Raw genomic sequence first — 23,121 nt, 5'->3', positions numbered from 1 at the left:
TATAACTGTATACTTCTGATCATTTATGCAATTATTCAGCAATTGATTGTCCTATAGATATAACTAAAACATTATGAAAATTATTATCTCCCATGTATTAAATGTTCTTGTTAAAAAAAAAAAAAAAAAAATCCCGGAAAATCACATGTGTTCTCCTAAACAAATGATATTTTTGTTTAAGTAACAAGTAATTGGTTATAAGGTGGGAGTGAATAAACTCTATTGAACACATGCCCTGAGTTAAGTAACTACTTCACTTTTACACAATGTTCGCATTGGGTCTAAATTCGTGGGAGTGAATCAATTCTATTGAACACATGCTTCGAGTTAAGTATCTATTTCACTTTTACACAATGTTCGCATTGGGTCTAAATTTGTGCATGCTCGTCATACTAGCATAGTCTCAAATTACTATTGAATCAAAATTCAATAGTAATTTTAAATATCACATCAATTTTAAAATAATAAAAAAAATGATCTATAACCTTTTTAATCAAATAGCCTTTTTGCGGATTCAAACAAAATCAAGAAAAGTGGTTCAATAAATAAAATAAAAAAGCTAAAAAAATCATTGGATACATTAGAAAGATTTTGCCCATGTTAGAACAGTTGACCACATATAAAGGAGAAAATCGGAAGTGCATGCAATGAGATGGGAGGTTAGCAAAAAAGAGTTTGTTGGAGCGTGTTGGCGACAATAGATTTGTTGCTTCTTAAGTCCATATAACTCGATGGTCTTGGAAAGCAAAGATAGTGTAAAAGAGAACGAAACAAAAGTCTTATTTTTACATGGAGTTTTGCTATCAAGAGTCAGACAAGTATCTGCCAAAGTCTAATGTGACTTTATTAAAAAAAAATTAAAAAAAAAAATTGTAGAAAAATCTCTCTCTTCCTAGTCCTGCTAGATTTTTTTTTTTTTTTTCGTTAAATTTTTATAAGTTAATATTTAATTTCTAATGCCTCAAAATTTATTTTTTGATTTAAAACTAAAACCTATGGGTGAAAGGTTAACTCTTTAGAGACGGTATCACTTAAAAATGATTTTATCATCCTAAATTTAGTGATAATACCTCAAATTTGAATTTTCTTTTAATATCTCTCTTATCTAATTAAAAAAAAAAAAAAATGTCATGTCTGACGCTTGAGGCTGCCGAAAATCTCAACTCTTTTACATGATGTCAACCATCTTTTATAGCAAATTTGCCTTAACCATCGCCAACATGGCACATCCTCATTGAAGACTCTCCTATTGCTATGTTCTTTTACAGTAATTATATTTATCACCCAATTATTCCCCATTTATCCCTAAAGCTGATATAGCATAATCTTCCCAACCAAAAAATTAATCTCCATACATCAAATGTTATGGTGGACCACGCCACATCTGCTTTAAAGAAATAAGGGAATAATAAAATGATTTATAGCATTACTCTTTCCTTAGATCTCACTACTTCTTTACGCATATGACTAATTTTAGAAGTCTCTTTTGTATCACTTTTATGTTCCTCCAAAAAATGATGTGACTTTTAAAATCACAATTTTATCAAAATTTAACAATAATCAATTACTATCTCAATGGCGATTCTATAATTTTAAAAGTCATATCATTCTTAGAGCGACACGAGAATGACTTCTAATATTACTCATGATATACAGTATGCAAACACCTCATGCTAAGATCACAGAGTCAATTATTGACGTGCCACAAAAGAGGATCTAGTATACGACCATGCAGTTGTTCTCAGGTCAATTGGTAAATAGATGAGGTATCGGTCCACATCCCCAACAACCCATATTTATAATTAAATGGTTTTCGTATCAAGTTCATATTTTTTTCTAAAGTCTATTTTTAAGAAACAATGATTGAATAAATAGAGTCAAAACTACGGGATTAAAAATTGATATTTTTCTATCTCAATTTGGGGTCTTTACGAAAAGAATGGGAAATTTCAAATACATAAGGCTGGCAAAATAGGTACTTGATATGACCCCGATTACGACTTGCGAGAATCCGTTACACGATTAACTTATACACGAACACGACCCGTTTAACTAAACGGATTAGCAGGTCTGACAAGATTATAACACGAAAAATAGTTAGGTAACCCGACACGACCCATTTAACCCGTTTAAAATAACCGGGTCATATTGGGTAGACACGACCCGTGCCCTTAAAAGGTAAATTGACCCAACCCGACACGTTAAAAAAACCCTAAACCCTAAATTTTGTTTTAAAAAATGTAATAATAATATATTAATACCAATGCAATTGTTAATAAGAACATTTACAAAATTAGCAATTTTTTAAAATTAATTTTCAAATTATTATTATTTTATTTCAATAAGTATTTTGTGCACCATCCAAATTATTTTCAACAACTTATTCGCATCAACGACCAGTTTAATTTGAAAGAATTGGACCCAATAATGACAAATGTCAACCACATAGAAGGTAGCTCTTAAGCTAGCTTTGATACCACTTTAGAGGAGATTAACTCTTTGGAAATTTGGACTCAATTGAGTTATATTAACCAATTACTATTATAATTTGTTTCCACATAAAACTTAATTAATTTTCACTCACATGCTTATACTCTACAATTTGGATCATTAATTTTGTTAGCTATCAAGAAATACTCATGAGATCTCTTATATCTCACCACTCTTTATCTGCATAGTTACAATGGCAATAAGAGGAAAGACAAAAATGATTACAAACCATGAAAGACACAAAAATAATTCACGACTTTTAGGGCTTAGGATTTTTTTTACCATTTTTTTTTTTTTTTAAAAAAAATGGGTACTCGCTAGACTCGAACAGTAACTAGGTTTGGTGGGTTCCCGAATAGTAATCGGGTCTGGCGGGCACCTATCAGACTCAACCCGCCAAACACGAAATTAATCAGGTCTTAATCGGGTAGACCCGAACCCGATAAAGCCAAACCCAATATCTGTTTTTTTCGTGTTGTGTTTGTATCGGGTTCGTGAGTCGTATCAAAATTGCTAGCCCTAAATACATTATACTAAATTATTACAATAATTTTATATTCATTACTTAAGTTAACAGAAAATCTCATGTCCTTCAATGGTCCAATTTAGTTATTGCATTTTTTTTTATGAGATTTTAGATTTTTTTTTTTTTAAATTGAAGTATCCTACACCTATTTTTAATATATCATTTTTGAATTTTGCTCCTTCTTTAGTATGGTTATTTTGTACACTCAACAAAAGTTAAGCTATTTTGTACACTCAACAAAATTTCAATGAGGAAGGCCCAATAGTGTTAAGGTTGTTAACGAAAGGGCCTTGTCCAAGTTATCTGTGAGTCCTAATTTGTCAACGAAATGGCAAGATTGGGAGAAACCTTGTGGACAATTAGGGATGGCTCTGGAAGGCCCAATAGTATTGAGGTTGTTACTGAAAGGGCATTATCCACGTTATCCGTGTGTCCCGAGTGGTGCAACAGCAGTCCCACTTCCACTCTTCCGCCAGATCCCTGTGCAGTAAAATATAAAAACTTCTTATTATCGCAGAAACCCTTTTATTGTTCCATAGCTGCCCGGCTTCGTATACAGCTTCCTCATCCCTCAGGCTCCCACCAGATCTCCCAATAATTATCTCAATATCAGGTAATTTCTTTTTGATTGTTTTCTATGCTATTATAATGATGGGAAGAATGCGATTCCCGTGTTTGTAATTTAACTGCTTTTTCTCCCTTTTTTCTTTTAGTAAAATGAGATCGATCTAATCCAACATCCAAAATTGCACTTCCTTGGGACGGACGTCATGGTTACGCTGGTTAAATGTGTTCTCGCTGTTCCCTTTTCCCTTTCTAAGGACAATAATTTTGTAAAAATTTTCGAAACCTTAGTTGAGCTTTTATTTGGACATTCCTGTTGAACCGAATTCAGTATTACAGTAGACTGGTTACGTATATCGATGTTTTCCTGTTCCACTGCTGATTGCATGCGAAATTGTAAGGGCAAATGCATGTCGCTCCTTAGCTCTTCTAGACTTGTTCCATATAAAACATAACGCTTTTATTATTGTTGGTGATGGTGTAGTCAATTCTCTCCCCTTTAATGCTGCGTGTCGTACCATGGCAGACCTATATGATGTAGTACTTGGAGAAGGGAGGACACTATCGAATTTCAGACCACGAAGCTAGAAGAAGATGGCATTGACAAGGAGTATGATGCGAAGGGCGGCAGTGGCATGGCAGAAGGGAGCAGGAAACAGAATACCAACAACAACAAGGGCTGTTAATACTGCAGTGAATGACAACCGCCCAATTCTAATATCTCCATCTCTCGTTTCACTAGACCTCCCTGAGATTTGGCCTACTAATTCCACCACCCACGATTTTCCATTGACTTGTAAATGCTGTAAGTAGTTTTTCAACCCATCAATTTGGTTGCTGTAACCTTTTTTGTTTGGCGACATTCCTTTTCTTTGTGATCTGGTGGGTTCACAATTTCATGCTCTTTCACAATAAGATTGGTATTCAATCTACAGAACGGTTATCTCAATGGCTTAGTATTCTAGAGGGATGTGCTTAGCATTGTAGTTTAATTTATGGTTTTGAAAAGATTGAATTTGAAGGCCAAAAATGCAATTCTTGAAGAAAGTGGAAGTGGCAGGATTGCAGAGGCAGCTGCAAATAAAATAGTTTTTAAATATTGTTTTGGTTGTTTATTTGATGGCTAAAGGGTAGGGAAAATATATGAAGTTTTAGGGTTTAAATAGGGCAAAGAAAAGGATTTTCTTTTTGGAGTTGCAAAAAAGATATTTCATGTCTTGTACTTTGACATAACCTTTTAAGATCATTTGAGTTCATTGATTATATTCACAGAGTTGTTTGCTTGTATTACCTATTTGTAGAACCTTGTGGAGGTTCAACTTTAAAGTTGATTGAGTCTTCTGGTTCTAATACATTTTTCCCCTGCCATTATATCTTATCCGCTAAATGACTTTGCCAAGCCAAAAAAATCATTTGTCTGATTACCCATTCTATTAATATGGGATATTATTGTTTCTAATATTGCATCCTTGATAACATATTCACGTACAATCCAATTTTTGTCATGATCCCGAGAATACATTAGCTACATTTCTGCTATGCTCCAAAAAAAAAAAAAAGAAGAAAAAAACTACTTAAAAGTTACAATTTGAGCTCTCTAGTTGCTTTTATATTTTAGTCTCCCCTAGTACATAACCAATTTCAGACTTGGCACATACATTCTTTCGTAGTCCATACATGGAATATAGGATTTCACTTTCACAGTTCGGAATATTACATTTATAGACTACTTCTACTAACCTTGGTTTGATTCCTAAATTTGATCATAACGGTTTCCGCCTTTTCTCATCGTTATTCTGGGGTTTTTTGTTATCCTTCTTTTTTTATTTACAAACTGTTGTTGATACATGCCATTGACCACAGCTGATGAGCAGACTGCTGCAATAATTGATGGAAAGTCCATTGCAGATGAAATTATGTTAAGAATATCTTGTGAGGTCAGGAGGATGAAGGAATCCATTGGAAAGGTTCCTGGATTGGCTGTCATTTTAGTGGGCCAAAGAAGGGACTCACAAACTTATGTCCGCAACAAGATGAAAGCTTGTGAAGAAGCTGGAATCAAGTCACTGATAACTGAACTGCCTGACAATTGCAAAGACGATGAAGTTCTGAATGCTTTGTCAAGATTTAACAAGGAGCCATCAGTTCACGGTATTCTTGTGCAACTTCCTCTTCCACAAGTAATTTCTTAAACTGTATCATAAGTCTTGCAATCTTTACAATTACCTGATCCGAAAGTAAACAATCTGAAGCTTTTTCAAATGTTTAGAAGCTTAGCTGTATTCCGCTACGCTAGTAGTGAGATCTATAGACCTAAAAATTGAGAGTAATGCGTTTTAGTAGACTACTATACGATTGCCATACAATTGCCATACAATTGGGATGGCATGATAGTAAAATCTTTTTTTTTTCTTTTTTTTTTTCACAAGTGCTAATCCAAGGGCTAATATTCATAGTTACATCATCAAGTTATATGTTTTAGAATACTTCAGCTAGAATTTTGCCTTTTCCTCCTCACATGTGTCTACCATAGAATCTGGCAGTGAATTTATATGTCGTAAAAAAAACCCAACTGCAGTGATTTTGGACTAGAGATACAGATGGTTGTAATCTAAGAGGGTCTCCTTTGCCCAAGAGAATGCAGTAAATGATCATGAAGATCCAATATTCCTGGAATATATGCTAAAACATTTGAATCAGATAAAGGGGCCTGATCAGGCTTAAAAGTAATATAATATAGCGTGGTGACTCATTTTGATTGCTCTTAACTGTACTTTATTTGCAATTAAGTAGTTGAGGTTTTTATGCATGATTTCAGAACTTGCTGGTGTTGTGTGGATAACTTACAAGGATATATCTTGGGACAGCATTTAAATGTGGGGAGAATTTTGGATTTGCTGAGCTTAGAAAAAGATGTGGATGGCTTCCATCCACTTAATATGGGAAATCTCGCCATGAGAGGACGGGAGCCTTTATTCATTCCCTGCACTCCAAAGGGTTGCATTGAGTTATTGATTAGATCTGGTCTGGAAATCATGGGGAAGAAAGCTGTGGTGATTGGAAGAAGTAATATAGTTGGATTGCCTACATCCTTGCTATTGCAGGTGATACCTACTCTTTCAAAATTTACTGCAAACAGTGCCTCTCTTCCTAGATTAAGTAGGCATTGGTGTTCAATTTGTTTTCACAGAGGCACCATGCGACTGTCAGCATCATACATGCATTTACCAGGAACCCAGAACAGATCACCTGTGAAGCTGACATTGTGGTTGCAGCAGCAGGAGTGCCTAATCTGGTCCGTGGCAATTGGCTAAAGCCTGGTGCAGTTGTTATAGATGTGGGGACAAATCCAATTGAGGTAGTATTAGACTTGCCCATCATTTTTGCATATTGTTGGTAGTCTCTGTTTATCATCACTGGACTAGTGGCATTCTCTGCAAGATGGATATTGAATTAGGATGTATTATTAATCAACTTTTTTTTTCTACTTTTTTTTTTTTTTTCTTTCATTTTTTGGGATCTATTGCTTGCCATGTAGGCCTGTGACCTACTCCACTAAAGTAGAGCCCCCATCATTCGTAAAGGTGGCATTTGATTCCAGGTTTGTTGGTAATGGTACTAAGCAACTTTACAAACCAAGCTGAATAACACATTCCATTTTGAGCAGCAAAAAATGCCATTTTGATGGATTGAGAACAGTTAGCAGTGAATAGTTACATGGATACAAAAAAAAAATAAAGAATTGAATTTTAGATTTGAAGACATAATTGTGTATTGGGCAGGACCCTGGCTGTGAGCATGGTTACCGCTTAACAGGAGATGTTTGCTATGAAGAAGCAGTGAGGGTAGCATCAGCCATTACCCCTGTGCCTGGAGGAGTTGGGCCGATGACAATTGCCATGCTCCTGTCCAACACTCTTGACTCTGCCAAACGTGCGTACGACTTCACTTGACCTATAATGTACGCTATTCTAAAAATTTTCATTGTCTTATCATGGCTTTCTCAACATGTTTGTAGTCCTTGACGTGGATTCTTTATTGCGACTTAATGTTTTTCCATGGGTCTGAACATTGGTGTCAGTTGATACACCACTATCTTGTAGGCTCGGTAACCCTGAGATGTATGTGGACCTCGCCTATCTTAATCGAGAGACTTGGCGTTACAATGTTCAGGGATCCAAAAACACTGTTTTGTTACCGGTGCGACGTCTCTAGGGGTTTGTTCTAGCAATATAGGATCATTTTTCAACTTCAGCTAGTTTGGGACTTGGGAGTTCTAGAAAATGGAAGAATTTATTTTCCCATTGTGTAACCTAAATCTCTTGTGGAGTTAAATTGTGACTTGTGAGTTAATAATCCAGTTCATAGCGGAAGGGATTTGGTATAAAGAGAGTTCTCTGAGACTGTTGACAATCACTGTTAATCATGTTAGACTAATAATTCCTATAGTTTTTCCTTTTGTAATTTTTAACAAATAAAAAAAAGCTATTACGGTGATAGAAGAGAAGATTGAAGGATTAAGTTATTAGGCTATCTCCTTTCCCTTTCTCCCGTATGGAATAGAAAATAAAAAGGGTTAAACACGTTTTTAGTTCCCGTGGTTTAAGGGTTTTTTTTATTTTATTTTATTTTTTCATTCTTGTTTTAATTCGTATCATAGAACTTATGGCTAAAAATGGAAATGGAACTTCCGTCCAATATCCATTCATAAAATAAACAAAAGTTCACACCAACCCAATAAAAAACTGACACGTGGCCATGTGTAATATTAAAAATTTTAAAATATATATATATATATTAAAAAAACTAATAACTAAAAATAATCAAAAAATAAATAAATAAATAAACTTTAGAAAATGGGGGAGGGGAAAAATAGGGTGGCCGGCTACCTTATGCTTTTTGGGGGTGGTCGAAACTATTCCGAACCACCCCTAAGGCCTATGTAGGTAGTTCTCACCACCCCCTTCGGCCTGTTCGGGGGTGGCCGAAACCACATCGATTATCAACCTCATTTTCTTTTTGGGGGTAGTTCAACCACCCCATGACTAGACATGACCAAAATGGGGTGGCCGGCTACCCCGTCTTTTCCTTCTTTATTTATTATTTTTTTTAAAAAAAAAAAGTTTTTTAATTATTTTTTAATTTATAATGAGTTTTTTAATTTTTAATATTACATATGGCCATGTGTTGGTTTTTTTATTGGGATAACATAGACTTCTGATTTTGGACAAAAGTACCATTTTCATATTTAGTCATAAACAAGGTATAATCGATGATACAAAGTCTTTAAACTACATAGGGTAATGAGCGTGTAACCAAGAAAAAAAAAAAAAAAACTACTAGGCTATTTTTTTTTTTTTTTTGACATGTCCGCAAAAGAGGGGGAAAAATAATTCGACTAGTGACTTCCACTTCATTAGATGTAATCTCAACCAATTGAGCTACCTCTTGGGGACAACCATTAAGCTATTTAGGGGCCGTAGATTTGTTATTTCTCTGTTTCGTTGGCACTCAGCAGCATGCAAGAAAATGTCAAAGTTTAAAATATTATTTTCTTTGGGTATGAACAAGAGAACCGTTGGGTCGGGCCTAGAAAGAAGCACCTGCCTGGGCTTGGTTAACCCTTCGGGAGGGATTGAGGTTTCCAACCATCCTATATCGTCAAAAAAAGGCGCACAGTTTTACCAAACCAAAATGTAAACGAATAGAAAATGGAAGGCGTGGAAAACTGCATCGAGTAGCACCATGGCATACCCAATATTTTTGGAAAGTAATATAAAAGCGGTTGCACGTGACTTTCTGTATTTGTTTGTTAATCTTTCCCTCCTATTTTCGTAAAGAAAATGTTATAGGAAAGCTATTGTGAATGCTAAAACACTACAAGATAGCGTATAAGGGCCCAAAGAGAGCAGCGTTTAAGAGTTTTTCTTTCATCGAACAACACTGGACTTGCTCAGCCCGGGCAAATCCAAGAAATAGATCAGAGACTAATTTTCGGCCCAGGCCATCCTGACAAACCCGTTAAAGTACGGGCCTGGCAAGTTACCAGCCTACGATCTGATCTAACGGCAGATACCTTTACCATTTTCTTTTTGAGTTGAGCATAGACCTGTGAGCAATCAGAACCAAAACGAAAATAAAAGAAAAATATCCTCACAGGCAAAGAACAAATAATAATAATAATAATTGTAACGAAAACCTTCTTCTATAACTAAAATAAATTACAGTTATCTCAATTTATCTGTGACAGAAACCAACATCTTTTGTTCCATTAAAATTCTAATCGTTTTTCTTTTCTTTTTATTTTTTTAATTCCTAAAGGTTATTAGAACATCATTTCGTTATTATAATAAGAATAATTTTTCACTGCTTACCCGACAATATACAAACATTATACACGTTATAAGATTCTTCACCAGTCAATTGTTGCGAATCCTGATCATGGCAAGTAAGATGACATTCCTCAGGAGATGCAATGAGAAATATAAATATAAAAATAATACAGATGAATATAAAAAATCATTAAGAAGAATCAATCGAAGATTACGCTACATCCAAGGAGGGATCTCTCAGCCTTCCACTTCAGTTACAGGCTGCAACGGCTCCACTACTGGAGGTATGCAATCCACCTTGTAGCGAAGCACCTACATGGGATCAGATACCAGATAAAATGACATAAATGTCAGAAATGATAAAGACAATTTGTATTATTGCAATTTCAAGCCTTAATCACAGCAAACTTATAGCCATGTATGATATGAAGTATCAACTCAAAAAAATTTGTATAAGCAGTAAAACATGTCTGCATACCTTCTTAAAAAAGGTTGAATAAGAATTGTCCCAAATCAACTTATAGTTTCCGACCATACATGTGCAGAAGTTTCCCTGTTAGGAATATGCATGAAATTGGATAGAGTTTACCATCATTATATCTAAGGCCATGTTCAAACCAACATAAATCGCAACACGGTAAACTCACTTGGTCAGACTCATAGCGCTGGTAAGGTAATATGAGCTGCAGGACATCCACCAATGGCCGAATGTAAGTACAAGAAGAAAACAATTACAGTTACGAAGAAAAAAAATAGAAGAAGAGAAACAAACTACTGTAGGAGTTCCAGTATAGCAGGAACAAGAAAGGGAGGAAAATCAATTCAAAACAAGGTAAATTTAATTAACAAGCTATGATAGTTCAACTTACAACTTTTTCCCCAGAAGAGTTTATAAACTCCACACTAAATCCAATATCCTGAAAACAACATAAAGCTCAACAGTGATTGAGAATGAACTCTTAACTATAATGTCATACATTTCCAATGAAATACGCATATGATATTTGTTAAATTACCACTTGTCCTAAAAACTTAAACTGATAGAAAAAGGTAAATTTAATCACTTAATCAACATTTTAACACTCCCTTACGTATGAGTTCAAACTCCCTTTTAATAGGTGATGTTCAACACGTGAAATATTTAATTTAAATGAGGGATGATTTGACGGAGTCAAGGTTCGATCCCAAAACTTTTGGCTTTGATACCATGTTAAATTACTATTTATCCCAAAAGCTTAAATCATCTTAAAAATTAACAACCAGATACCGATATTTTACCCCATCAAATCTCATAATGCATAAACTACACTCAGCAATACAAAACTAAAAACAATTAAACAAAATGTAGACCTTAGGCAACGATACAAAAAGAAAAACCGCCTTTGTTTGTTCCCTCAGAACATCAATATCAGCTTAAATTCATCAAAAGACCCGTAATTTATGATGCCAAAAACCCAGGTCAAATACAAGCAGCAAAGCTTGTACACAGCAGAAAAGCTGACTAATTTCCATAGTTTATATAACATTAAGTCATCCGCCCAAGTGGATATAGATTACTTCAAACAATTACTTTCAACTTCATAGTTGTGATTTTGCACACTAGTAATTCATCATGAATAGTCTTGGTCGAGTAATGACTGCATCAGCAAAAATCCTGACCTGTAATACGTCACAACCTGGACTACCCTTCAAGTAACTGACTCTAAGATATTGGAATACAAGAAAATGCAATTAAATAGTAAAGCCAATCCTGTAGAGGCATAAACTCTACCAGGAACTTGTGTACACAGTAAACCCTTCCTTAAACCAGAACCCCTCCACATGCAAAGATGACTATATTAAAATTTTATAAAATGTTGAAAAACAAATAAATAGAAACTATACCAGCCAAAATAATAGTCAACTCATTCAGAAAACAAGACTCCAATTGTTAAAATTTTTGTTTTCCGTCTTTGGTTTTCTTTTCTCAAAACAAAATCATTAACAAATAACTCAAACACAAAACACTCTTTAACAAAAACAGTTTTCACCTTTACGTCACATCATAACACTTTTTCAAATAAAAAATTAAAAACACCCTCCAAAACATATTATAAACTTGTAATTCGTACAAGCTAAGCACTCCAAAAAAAAAAAGGGTTAAATACCAAATACCCCCTCTGGGGTTTGGTAACTTTATTTTTACCCCCTTGGGGTTTCATTTTTATCACAGGAACCCCCTAGAGTTTTGATAAAGGACCAAGTTAGTCCATCCGTTAGTTGACCGTTAGGACTGACACATGGACCAATCAGATATTGACACGTGGCACCTATTTTTTTAAAAATTAAAAGGCTTAAATATTTAAAATTGTGGTAGTTCGCCACCCCCTAACTTTTTTCTTTTTTCTTTTTTTTTTTTTTAAAAAAAAAATCTTAAAAAAATTAAATACGTGTCACGTGTCAACATCTGATTGATCCACGTGTCAGTCCTAACGGTCAACTAACGGATGGACTAACTTGGTCCTTTATCAAAATCTCAGGGAGGTCCTGTGATAAAAATGAAACTCCAGGGGGGTAAAAATAAAGTTACCAAACCCCAGGGGGGTATTTGGTATTTAACCCAAAAAAAAAAGAAAAAAAAAAAAAGTACAAGCTAAGCAAATCAGGATCTGTCCTATTTCATTAGGCCAACTCTATATTTTGGTGGGCCATGTATTCTTCAATAAAATATCCAAGGCAGTTTTTCCCATACAAGAAAGCTTCATAGATTCAGTCTGTAATCTCCAGAACCAATACAATTCTACATAGTAACTAGGTGTGGGCAAAAACCCGCCCAACCCGCAAACCCGACCCGCCCTGCCCGGGTTTTATGTGTTTTTTTGCGGGTTCGGGTAGAAATCTTCCAACCCATGCAGGCGGGGCAGGTGCGGGTTTTAGGTGTTTTTTTTTCCACGGGTACCCGCCCAGCCCCGATCCACCCCGCATAAGTATAAAAACGAAAAAACCCTAACCCTGATTCAGCCTCTCTCTCTATTCTTCTACCGCCGTCCCCTTTTCTCTCCCTCTCGCTCTCTCATCTCCCTTGCTCTCTCTCCGGTGTGTTCTCTCTCTCCGCCTCTCGTCTACTTCTCTCTTTAGTCTACACCGCCGCTCCACCTCCTCAGACCACTATTGTTGCGCCGCTCCCACCTCCACAAACCACAATCTTGTCGATCCAGGTTTTCTTTTCTCTCTCTAGACCTCTTTCATGAATCATTCTTTGGTTTTCTTTTCCATTGTTTATAGGTTTGATGTAGGGTTGTGTATGTTTATTTGTTTCTTGGGGTTCTGAGAGGATATGACGAAAAGGCGAAAATGGAGAAGAAAAGAGGAAAAGAAAGAAGAGAAGCTGGTGGAAGAAACAGATGAGAGGATCTGGAAAAGAACCCGCACAACCTGTAATACTCGCAATACCCGAACCCGCGCAGATATTGTTACTTGTGCTCGGGTGGTGGGTTGAAATTTCCAAACCTGCAGGGTGCGGGGCAGGTTGGGGAAAAGGCCAATACCCGCCCCGCCCTGCCCCGACATGTGCCCACCCCTAATAGTAACTGTTGTGAGGTAACCAATAAAGATTTGATAATAACAAAGATTACATGATCCCTGGAGCATGCACCATTTGCCACCCCCACTGATTTCATCAATTTGAAACATAAAGAGCAAGTGACAAATGAAACAATACTAAGTTTGAAAAGCATATCACACTGTCAAAAAGAAAGAAAATGACCAGTCAAGTAAACAAAATTAATATTTAAAGTACCATGTTTATCTTGCCTTGCACCAATGAGAAATCCCAAGCGATGTATGAGTTTATTGAGTCCACAGTCAAAGAAACCTAGAAAGGTAACACAATTATAAAATGCCATAGATTGGGAAACAGCATTATGTAAAATTCCCTAGGCATGAAAAAGAAGGATAAGGAAAATTCTAAAACTTTCCAATTTACTGTCAAATACATAAATAACTCTTTACACAATAGCTTTCACCCACTAATATAGGTACAGAGTTTGGTGTTCTCAAGTTGCAACTAAAATACTTCAGCAAATTTCAAAGGCATAACATATATTAGAAAATATAGCTAATCTTGAAATCTAATGTATTTCAACTTTGTGTCTAGAACAGGGAATACTTCTACCCAGTTTGTTGTGCATAATTTAATTGGAAACATTTATCTTTTACTAGAAAATATGACATAAAACTTCTACTTTTTACATTTGTCAAACAGCTCCCTGTATCTTTGTGGTATGACATGGTAATAAACATCATTGTTATAAGGCAACACCTCTAATACTTCAATATGTGACAAGAACATTGCCTTCTTTGTCATTTTACGTTCTAAAGTAACTAAAAAACCTCAAAGATATCTAACAATTATCAATTACCATCAATCAAAATCATATTAGGGAATTGTTAATGCCAAAAATTGTTGCTTCCAAAGGACTTGTGTTTGAAACTATTATCAAAGATTTGTAGCTCCATGTTCCTTTTTTTTCCCAATAAATGATAACATCACCCAACCCAATGTGCGGAAGGCACCAAAGGGGGAACAACTGATGTATACTGGGTGTATAAATAAAGGAAACTTGAAACAACGGACGAAAACTGAAAAGAAAACAGAAAAAAGAGAAGCTGGAACTCAAATCCCAAAATCAAAACTCCAAAAGAGAAAAACAGCCACCAAAGGGCATAAGTTAACATAATGAAATAAATATTTCAATCTAGAATGATGTTGTGGAATAAGGATTTATCACTCCAGCCCTTCAGGTACTCGATAATAAACAATTTGAGGGGCTATAAATCGACTTTCTCAGGGTTGGAGTCTTGCAAATTATTTTTGACAATGTGAAGTGTAGAATAGCTTGTTGCATAAGCACTTCATTATGCAGCTCGTATCATTTTCACTAAGAAACATGCACAACTCAAATTAGCCTTCCAAATAAGATAAAAGTACATTAATTAACTAAAAAATTATGTATCGCCTTCAATTATGAAGAAATAGATCTTACTAACATTGGATGAAAACAAACCTCATAAGTTTTACCAGCTGGAACACTTATCTCTCTGTGTTCCTCACTATTCCTGTACAGAACAAAATAACAGGACTTTATATTGAAAGTCCCAACACCAGTATGACCTAAGAGTTTGGAAAACTTACCTGGTTTCTAATGCACCAGTAGTGTCTGCTGATATTAAGAATGGTGAATTTGCGAAGACCTCACTGATAAAAACAGACATGCTATTAATGAATATACAATTAAAACAATCAAACAAGCACTTGTTGCCTGGTACAAAAAAATATGGCTCATATTCATTTAACTTTGCATACATCATCGAATGCAGGAAAATTCACATTAAACATGATAGACAAGTAAGCTCCTGTACATACTAAGGTTGCTTGTGGAGAAAAAACAAGACTTTGTGCACTCTTATTACACACAAAAAATAAACGAATAGTACACATTGAAAAACTTACAATAGTACTGTTAATCTCCCTTGAGGAGATCGGTACCATTCTTTTTTTTCTTTTTTTTGATAAGTAGATAGGTACCATTCTTTGAAAACGTAACTGCCAACATTTAGCCCGAACCATCCCTTATTTAAGTCAAATTGCCTCCTTGACTAATACCCCTTTGACAATAAATCCTCAGATTATGTTTCCACACTGATCCATCCTAACAAAGCCTAAGGGCTTGTTTGGCAATGGACTAGCCAAAGTCCACTTTTTTTTTTCAACTCTACAACATTTTTACTACTTTTGATTACTATTCAAATAAAAAATTCACTACAAAACAAAACTTTTTCAATTTTTCATACAAAAAACTCAAAACTTTTATCTACTTTATATCACATCAATCACTTCCAAACAAAAAATTACCTATCAAGTCCATTCACAAACAAGCCCTAAATGTTTCTTCACTAGAGTTGCAAGCCACCTAGGACAGTAGCTGATCTAAAACACCTATAATATCCATAAACCTCCATTTCAACTTTCCTCTCCATGAAGCCCAAAATACCAGAGTGCTAACCCTCCAAAATTTGATGGAAAGGAGCTCTATACTTAAAACAACCCTAAAAAAGATATTTAATATAATCCAATCCCATAAGCCACCCAAAACCACTGCTGGTATAAAGCACATTTTCCTTCCGTAAATCAAAATTTGACTTTTCCCTTGGTAACCTAAAAAATTACTAAAGGTACATTCGGTACACGGGTTAGAGCCTGGAACAAAATAGCTATTTCATTCATTTGGTTACTTTATTATTCCTGGGAATAACTATTCCACAAGAATGACTATTCCTCAAAATGAGGAATTCTTTTTTTTTTTTTTGATAAGATGATTAGCCATCATAGAGTGGATAGATTATAAAGACACTCATGGGTGCTAAGTTCCATATTGATTCTTTAATAGGTGAAAATAGACTTTATAAATGATTTTGTATAAGCTTCAACTTGACTAGTCCATTTGGAGTGACACAGCAAATGTGACTAGCGATTTTCTTAGGTCGTTACAAATGGTATCAGAGCAATCTAGTAATGCCATATGGTCACTGCATGACGTAGCCCTGACAAGGACATAAAAAATTTAGAGGGGGGAGATTGTAATACTCCAGTCTTATATTGAAAAGATAAGTGGCCACATAGAGTGAATGGATTATTAAGATACTCATATGTGTTAAGTCCCACATTGATTCCTTCATAGGTGAGATTAGACTTTATAAGTAATTTAAGGGAGGCTTTAACTTGACTAGCCCTTTTGGAGTGATAGCGTAGATGTAACTAACGTTTTTCTTGGATCATTACACCACAAAAGGCAAAATGGGCCATCTTCCACATTGCTACATTCAGAGGACTAACAACCCTCTGCAACAAGAAAAAAAATGTCTACTATTCTTCTAAGCATAACCCAAGCTAACACAATACATCTGAAAATATCACTCTATAAGGCACTGGCAATCTCACAATGGAGTAAAAGATGATCCACAAACTCCTCACTCCCTTACACATATAGCACCAATCAACCACAATAATATGTCATTTCCTTATGTTATTCATGGTGAGGGTCCTCCCTAGGGAGGCTGTCCCAATAAAAAATGCCGTTCTCATAGAGGCCTTATTCCGCCAAACACTATTCCAAGGGAAGGGATTGTTATCATGAGGGATAAGGACGTTATAAAAAAGATCTAACATCAAATGTCCCACTCATGGAAGGGGCTCGAAGAAGCTTGTCTTCACCTCCCCACTTAATCTAGTGGAGTACAACCTCTGCGCTTTGAATAAATATACATTATTAAAAATCAAAAAAAAAAAAAAATTAAAAAAAAAAAGTAAAGACATCCACCTCCCGATTATCGGCCGCTCTGATAACAAACAACTAATGTGAGCCAAAAGGCCAAACTAGCATAACACATCACAAAGCTTAAAATACAGATGTTTTGGTTTGTTACTGAGAGAAGAACATTAGAGAAGACCCATGGAACTGCAAGATCCTCAACCAATTAAAATTCACCCATTTCAATGGAGCTAAAGATCTAAACTGAGAAGACAAACATTGATAGGCTGAATATTTTATCGACATAAAAGCAGAATTGAAAGGAAAAGTAAACAATTTAGAGACAATGTTTTTGTCATTAGTAACTTAGAGACGTAGATTGTGATACATTATGTAGTAAGAAGAAAGAATACCCCATAAATTTGATGAACCTCTCAAACTCAGTGGTGTAGACATCAATAGCTTGTTCCAAGAAAGCAACCTGTTGCCTCTTTCTGCTCATCAAAAATATAAATACAGCAAAGATGTGTTGAGCAAAAAAAAAATCACTGCCCAATCAGGAAAAGATCCAATAAAATTTATCCCTCATAGGGGAAAGAAACAATTAAATATATATTCCTCATAGAAACTATCACCAATACATAACAACTGAGATACAAAGATTGTAATATACTCACAAATTTCCAGTGTCAAACCGCCCCCATAATACCAAAACAAAGAATCGAATAGAAATCACCATCGCTGTAAGGCTGTATAAAGGTGGTCCATAACGTTGTCGTTGCTCTTCCATGGGCCTATAATAAAATATTTTCAGTATCCTATTGTCATTCAACATAATCCTTTAAATAATTTTATATGATCACATCTATCTTCATCAGAATGGGAATAGACAGACGAAACTAAGGAGAAAAAATGGATGCTACATCCAAAATAGAAAGCATATACCCTTCATCGTCATTTATTTTCCGAATAAAATCTAGCAAGACCTGCACCAGAAAAAGTAACAAAAAGATATTTAACTATGATCATTGATACATGAACATAAATAAAGTTTTAAGAGTATACATATTATTCCAACGGCACCTCAATATAAATAATTTATCTACACTGCATAACTACTTGCCCTAAACTACCTCCAGTTGAAAAGGCTATAACAGCACATGGGATCAGATGAGTAATCATATAGGCTGGAACTAAGTATATAGCCATTTTCGCTAGTGAAACAGGACTGGAAGCACAAGCCCAACAAGGACTACGACGACTAGGTAAATACAACCAAAGAAGTCTTCAAGCAGGGGAAAACACACAAAGGCAAAAAAAAAAAACTACCTGTGGAACTCCAACCAAATACTTCACAAGGGTTTTGTAGACACCTGTGGCGGAACCAAGTTGAGCCAACTGTCTCCTCCTGGGAGGGTGATTAACAATTACATCATCTATCATTCATAGCCTGTGCAGAACTGCCAATTTGAAAATTAAGGAGCCTCACCTTTCCATTTGTTGTTTCCACAATAGAGCATATCGAGAGCGTATACTTCCACCAGAATTGGCCAAAGCATCAACCTCCGCTTGCTTATTCCTCTCTGAGCGCTCCCGTTGTTGTCTAATAAGTGTTCCTCGAAAATCTTGAGGCATGTAAGTCATAACTGCAAAAATATTAACAAATTCCTTATGCAATTTTTTGATAAAATATACCAGTAGTCACCAGATCCACTCAAGTAAAAACACATCAGTAGAATATGTGGTGGGATGCGGTGACCGTTTGGGCTGCTATGTGCATTGCATGTTGGAAGAGTATGGCATTGCAGTAGCATCAAGTTGATCCTCTATAAACTCCAGCACATTACTTATCAAAAAAATAAACTCCAGCACAACCATTTCCTAATTTAAAAGAACCATATGTAGCAATTTCAAGTTCATTAGATCTTTTCATTGACCGGCTAAGTAAGAAAACAGCTTCAAGAGGCAGACTCCATGGTGAAAAACCGCACCATCTGATGTTCCATTGATTCCTCGTCCTAGTCAGTTTTCCAACATTCTTTCTAGATATTGCATTAAATTACTGTCAATATTTTGCAAACTACCAGGCGTAACTGAACAATTTACTTGCTGCCTTAATGATTTTCAAAGCTTAAGCTTCATTATCTTTCACACCTAACTTATTAAATAATTATCTACAATCTTTTCCTTCAACTAGAGTTGGTAAATATTAATCTTAGAAATTAAGTAATAAATCCTAATTATAACAATAACAACCGCAGAAGCTAAATTTTGAGCTGACACGGTGGTTTTTTAAAGCCACAGAAATTAGACCACGGACATCGGTTTCACCAAACATGAAATGGAATCAGCAATACCCAAAGTATGGATCACATATGTCTATAAATAATTTGATAAGATGTACACCAAAAAGTGTTCCATGAAGGAAGAAAACCACTCAGATGCGTAAGTCAAAAGAACAACCTAAGATCCCCAAAAATAAACAAAACAAAAAGCAAATTGGCTGACCTACCCAACAAAACTGAAGTATTAAATAAATAGATATAGTTTTCTATGTAAAATTTATTAGAAAATGTTCAACTTATGTGTGTCTGATTGGGGGAACTAACCTGTATTAAACACACGGTCAGAATTTTTAGATTGGAAGAATTCCAAAATCTTCAAAGTGTTTTGAAGTTTATCTTTGAGGTGTCTGAGAACAGTAGCTAGTTCAGCATCATCAGGTGTTGACTGCTGCTGAAGCTACAGTACACAAATGCAAGATAAATATGTGCTCTGTGTTATAAGTAGAAGATGACCCAGTAGAAAAACTACATTATAAAGTCTAAATAAGGAATGAAATATGGCCTTAACTAACAAGATATAAGCTTTTCAAGCTCTCAGCCTAAACAACAATATATAGGAATCTTAAATCTTACCACCACTGGCCAATGAGAGGTTTCAAGTAAAAAAAGAATTTCTTCAATGTGTTCTCGATTCTTCCACATGTTCTCATCGATTTTATGTGGAGGCTGACGGTCTGCTTCATCCAACAATAATCTTTCATCTAGAATGACAATGACTTACCAAGTGAGGAGGCCAAGTATCATAATTCATTGTTAAAAAAATAAGAATAAAGACTATAAAGAAGTGTTGCAAACGCTAATAGTGATCCTATGCATTAGTAGTATTAGTTATTTGGTGGCACTCTTAAAGATGGCAATGTAAAACTGTATGAGTTGGATTTTGCAAGCCCACGTGATCATCAAGACGAAAGCAGCAACTGCAGCCATACTCTGTTTAGTTTTTCATTTTGAGATTCACCTCTGTACCGTATAAACATCGTTTCTACTCATACACACTAGTCACTAGATAATTGATGGGACAGATCTAAATCAGAAGAACCACAGTCACACAACATCGTTTCTACTCTCCAAGAAATTAAAATTCTCAAGGCACTGCCTTGTAACATAATGATCTATAATAATTTCTTGATACATAGTGAGCCTGAGCTTGTCAGACATATCTATAGGAAAATAGAATAAATAAATAAATAAAAAATCTTAAGAGGAATGAGCAGAGAGAGAGGGAGGAGAACGAAAAACCTTGAGTGAGAGGAAGATGGCTGAGTAAATCGTTAGCCATCGAGCGAATCTCGGAGGAAAGGCGAGAAACGTCATCGGATGGAGGTGCAAATGGGTATTTGTCGTAATAAGAAGCCAGATAACTCCTGGTAATCGGTACCAGACCGTCGGTAGAAGCCATTTCTTAATTATTAGCTCTTTTATTTTCACAATTTGAATTAAGGACTTTTTGCCCGATCGACCAGAGAGAGCGCCTATCGATTCCCTAGTCTCAGTGCTCTCACCACATTCTTTACATCGACAAGGAGTCAAGGAGCACCGAAACAACGGTTTTGGAAGAGGAAAGTAAGTCGACGCCACTGCTTGCGGTAGATTTGAGACGTGGGCCCTCTTCAATTTCTTTCCACCGGCAAGAGTAAAGGCCTTTTACGCTACCACATCAGTGCTGGCATGGGGCATCCTTGGAAGAATATCTTGATAGGTCAATGGTTTGATTCGTTGCAATAAATAACTAATTTAACCAAAAATAACATGTAACTTGATTTTGCCCGCGGGCGGAAAAGAAATTAAAAAAAAAAAAATTGCATTTCTTCTGTACCCAAATAGGAACATGACGGTTAATGATATATTCCACGCCCGGTGTGCATCACTCTAGGCATAAATTTTTTAAAAATAAAATAATAATAATAAATAAATAAATAAATTTACGCCTGGCGTGTGATGCATATCACTACCCGGGACACCGGTTTTTGTTTTGTCTGTATTTATAAAAACAAGCTTATAATTCCTACAGCACTTTTTTTTTATAACAAAAAAAAAAAAATCATATATATAATAGATTTTAATTAGTTCTTTGATATGTTACTATATATTATAAGCTTATGCTATTATATATAATATTCAACTTCGAGCGAATTAAAATATTTTTTTACAATTTTTTTTTCAGGACTAAATTTGTTATTTGTTCTAAAATCTTTAATATAGTTTAATTTGTATTTACCTTTTATTAAAAGGTAATCCAAACAAAGTGAAAAAAATGGACTTTCATAGCTCAAAACTCTATTCAAAGCATTTATATTTCTTTTATCAAATCTTATTGACTTAAACATCAGAATCATTTTTTGTCAATATTCATAATTTTTTAAAAATAAAATAAAAAATGTGGGGCTGCCAATTCACCCTCAATAGTTTTAGGGATAGTTAAATCATTCCTAGGCCTACTATAGGGGTGACTGAATCACCCCTTTTTGTTTTTTTTTTTTTTTGTTTTTACCATGAATAACCCCTTTTGTATTTCTAGTATCGAGAAAAATATTGACACCATAGATAATACGGTTATTTGTGTATTTAAAAATAATAAATAAAAAAATTGCAAACGAGCAATAGGGGTGTCAATGCAGTTACGGTTAACGATTATTGGCAAAAACCGCTAAACGTAATCACCTTAACAGTTATTAAATTTCACTAACCGCAGCCGTAACCGACTAGCAGTTAGGAGTTAGCTACTAACCGTCGGTTAGCAGTTAATAAAAAATGTAACAGCTCGCTATAACTGCTCTTTCAAAATTGGGCATTTTGGGCTTTTTTGAGCCTTTTTTTTGTGGCTTTTTTGGGCTCTCATTATAAACATATAACCAATTTTCAGTTTTGGTTTTTTTTTTAATTTTTCTTTATCACTATAGCATTTTTACCTCATTTGTTTTTTTTTGCATTTTTAGGCCCCGTTTGGTTTGCGGAATAGACTCTTGAATTGGACTAGCTAATACTAGGTATAGCTAGTCCTTTGTTTGGTAACACTTTATTCTTTGGAATAGTCTATTCCTATGGGACTACTAATCCCATACACACAGGGTTAGCTAAGCCACTAAAAAATGAGTGGCTTAGCTAATCATTTTCTGTGGGATTAAATTAATTGTGTAAATTGCCACAAAAAACCCCACTTATGGAATTAAATTTCATTCTCTCTCTGATTCTTCTATATTTCTCTCTCTCTCTCTCTCTCTCTCTCTCTATATATATATATATATATCCATTTATCTTTTCTCCGCCTCTATATTTCGTTCTCTTTCCTTTTCTATCTCTCTTTCTATTTTCTCTTTGATTCTTCTAATACAATTTTTCTGCAAGTGCAAACGATTTTTTTTTTTTCTCTATGCCATCTCCCTTCTCTGTACCGTTTCTCTCTGATTTTCTTCTCTTTGTTTCTCTATTTTTTTTTTAAAAATTTATGTACCTTTTTTTTATTCTGTTTCTCCGTCTCTCTTTTTTCTCTTTTTTTTTTCTTTGACGGAGAAACAGAATCTGCAAGGTTTTTATAAAATACAAATATATAATTTGTTTTTTTTTTATTTCTTTTG

The 23,121-nt window shown here is 35.0% G+C and overlaps 2 protein-coding genes across 13 annotated transcripts; one reads left to right on the top strand and one right to left on the bottom strand.

Moving 5' to 3' along the window:
* Positions 1 to 3,448: 3,448 nt before the first annotated feature.
* Positions 3,449 to 7,996, top strand: LOC132192119 (bifunctional protein FolD 1, mitochondrial). Of its 8 annotated transcripts, none has more exons than XM_059607341.1 (8): positions 3,449 to 3,629; positions 3,730 to 3,805; positions 4,107 to 4,385; positions 5,444 to 5,760; positions 6,448 to 6,684; positions 6,771 to 6,938; positions 7,363 to 7,513; positions 7,662 to 7,996. In XM_059607341.1, exons 3-8 carry the CDS (start codon positions 4,175 to 4,177, stop codon positions 7,793 to 7,795), a joined length of 1,218 nt encoding a protein of 405 aa, XP_059463324.1. In that variant the 5' UTR covers positions 3,449 to 3,629; positions 3,730 to 3,805; positions 4,107 to 4,174; the 3' UTR covers positions 7,796 to 7,996. The 8 variants fall into 8 exon arrangements, with proteins under 8 accessions (XP_059463324.1, XP_059463323.1, XP_059463322.1 ...); XM_059607340.1 differs by having other exon boundaries at positions 3,730 to 3,976; XM_059607339.1 differs by having other exon boundaries at positions 3,730 to 3,976; positions 4,065 to 4,385.
* Positions 7,997 to 9,766: 1,770 nt separating this feature from the next.
* Positions 9,767 to 21,190, bottom strand: LOC132191516 (uncharacterized). Of its 5 annotated transcripts, none has more exons than XM_059606580.1 (16): positions 20,786 to 21,190; positions 20,120 to 20,247; positions 19,811 to 19,943; positions 18,691 to 18,847; positions 18,531 to 18,609; positions 18,147 to 18,187; positions 17,879 to 17,995; positions 17,615 to 17,695; positions 15,086 to 15,148; positions 14,958 to 15,009; positions 13,691 to 13,765; positions 10,782 to 10,829; positions 10,560 to 10,595; positions 10,391 to 10,465; positions 10,128 to 10,224; positions 9,767 to 10,044 (listed from the first exon to the last, which is right to left on the bottom strand). In XM_059606580.1, exons 1-15 carry the CDS (start codon positions 20,943 to 20,945, stop codon positions 10,150 to 10,152), a joined length of 1,320 nt encoding a protein of 439 aa, XP_059462563.1. In that variant the 5' UTR covers positions 20,946 to 21,190; the 3' UTR covers positions 9,767 to 10,044; positions 10,128 to 10,149. The 5 variants fall into 5 exon arrangements, with proteins under 5 accessions (XP_059462563.1, XP_059462564.1, XP_059462562.1 ...); XM_059606581.1 differs by having other exon boundaries at positions 10,133 to 10,224; XM_059606579.1 differs by having other exon boundaries at positions 9,767 to 10,015; positions 10,133 to 10,224.
* Between the last annotated feature and the right edge of the window lie 1,931 nt (positions 21,191 to 23,121).

This window comes from Corylus avellana, chromosome ca9 (assembly GCF_901000735.1).
Source record: "Corylus avellana chromosome ca9, CavTom2PMs-1.0".
NCBI classification, from domain to species: domain Eukaryota; kingdom Viridiplantae; phylum Streptophyta; class Magnoliopsida; order Fagales; family Betulaceae; genus Corylus; species Corylus avellana.
Note: the sequence above shows the minus strand (reverse complement) of the source record. Positions and strands in the feature narration are given on the sequence as shown.

Bases quoted from the DNA above. Each gene is read 5' to 3' on its own strand.
- LOC132192119 (XM_059607337.1), top strand. From the start codon at position 4,175: ATGGCATTGACAAGGAGTATGATGCGAAGGGCGGCAGTGGCATGGCAG. The intron at 4,386-5,443 runs GTAAGTAGTTTT...CATTGACCACAG, and splicing joins TCCATTGACTTGTAAATGCT to CTGATGAGCAGACTGCTGCA. The intron at 6,685-6,770 runs GTGATACCTACT...TTGTTTTCACAG, and splicing joins CTACATCCTTGCTATTGCAG to AGGCACCATGCGACTGTCAG.
- LOC132191516 (XM_059606580.1), bottom strand. From the start codon at position 20,945: ATGGCTTCTACCGACGGTCTGGTACCGATTACCAGGAGTTATCTGGCT. The intron at 15,010-15,085 runs GTAAGTTTTCCA...TGTTCTGTACAG, and splicing joins ACTGGTGCATTAGAAACCAG to GAATAGTGAGGAACACAGAG. The intron at 10,466-10,559 runs GTGAGTTTACCG...TATTCCTAACAG, and splicing joins AGCGCTATGAGTCTGACCAA to GGAAACTTCTGCACATGTAT.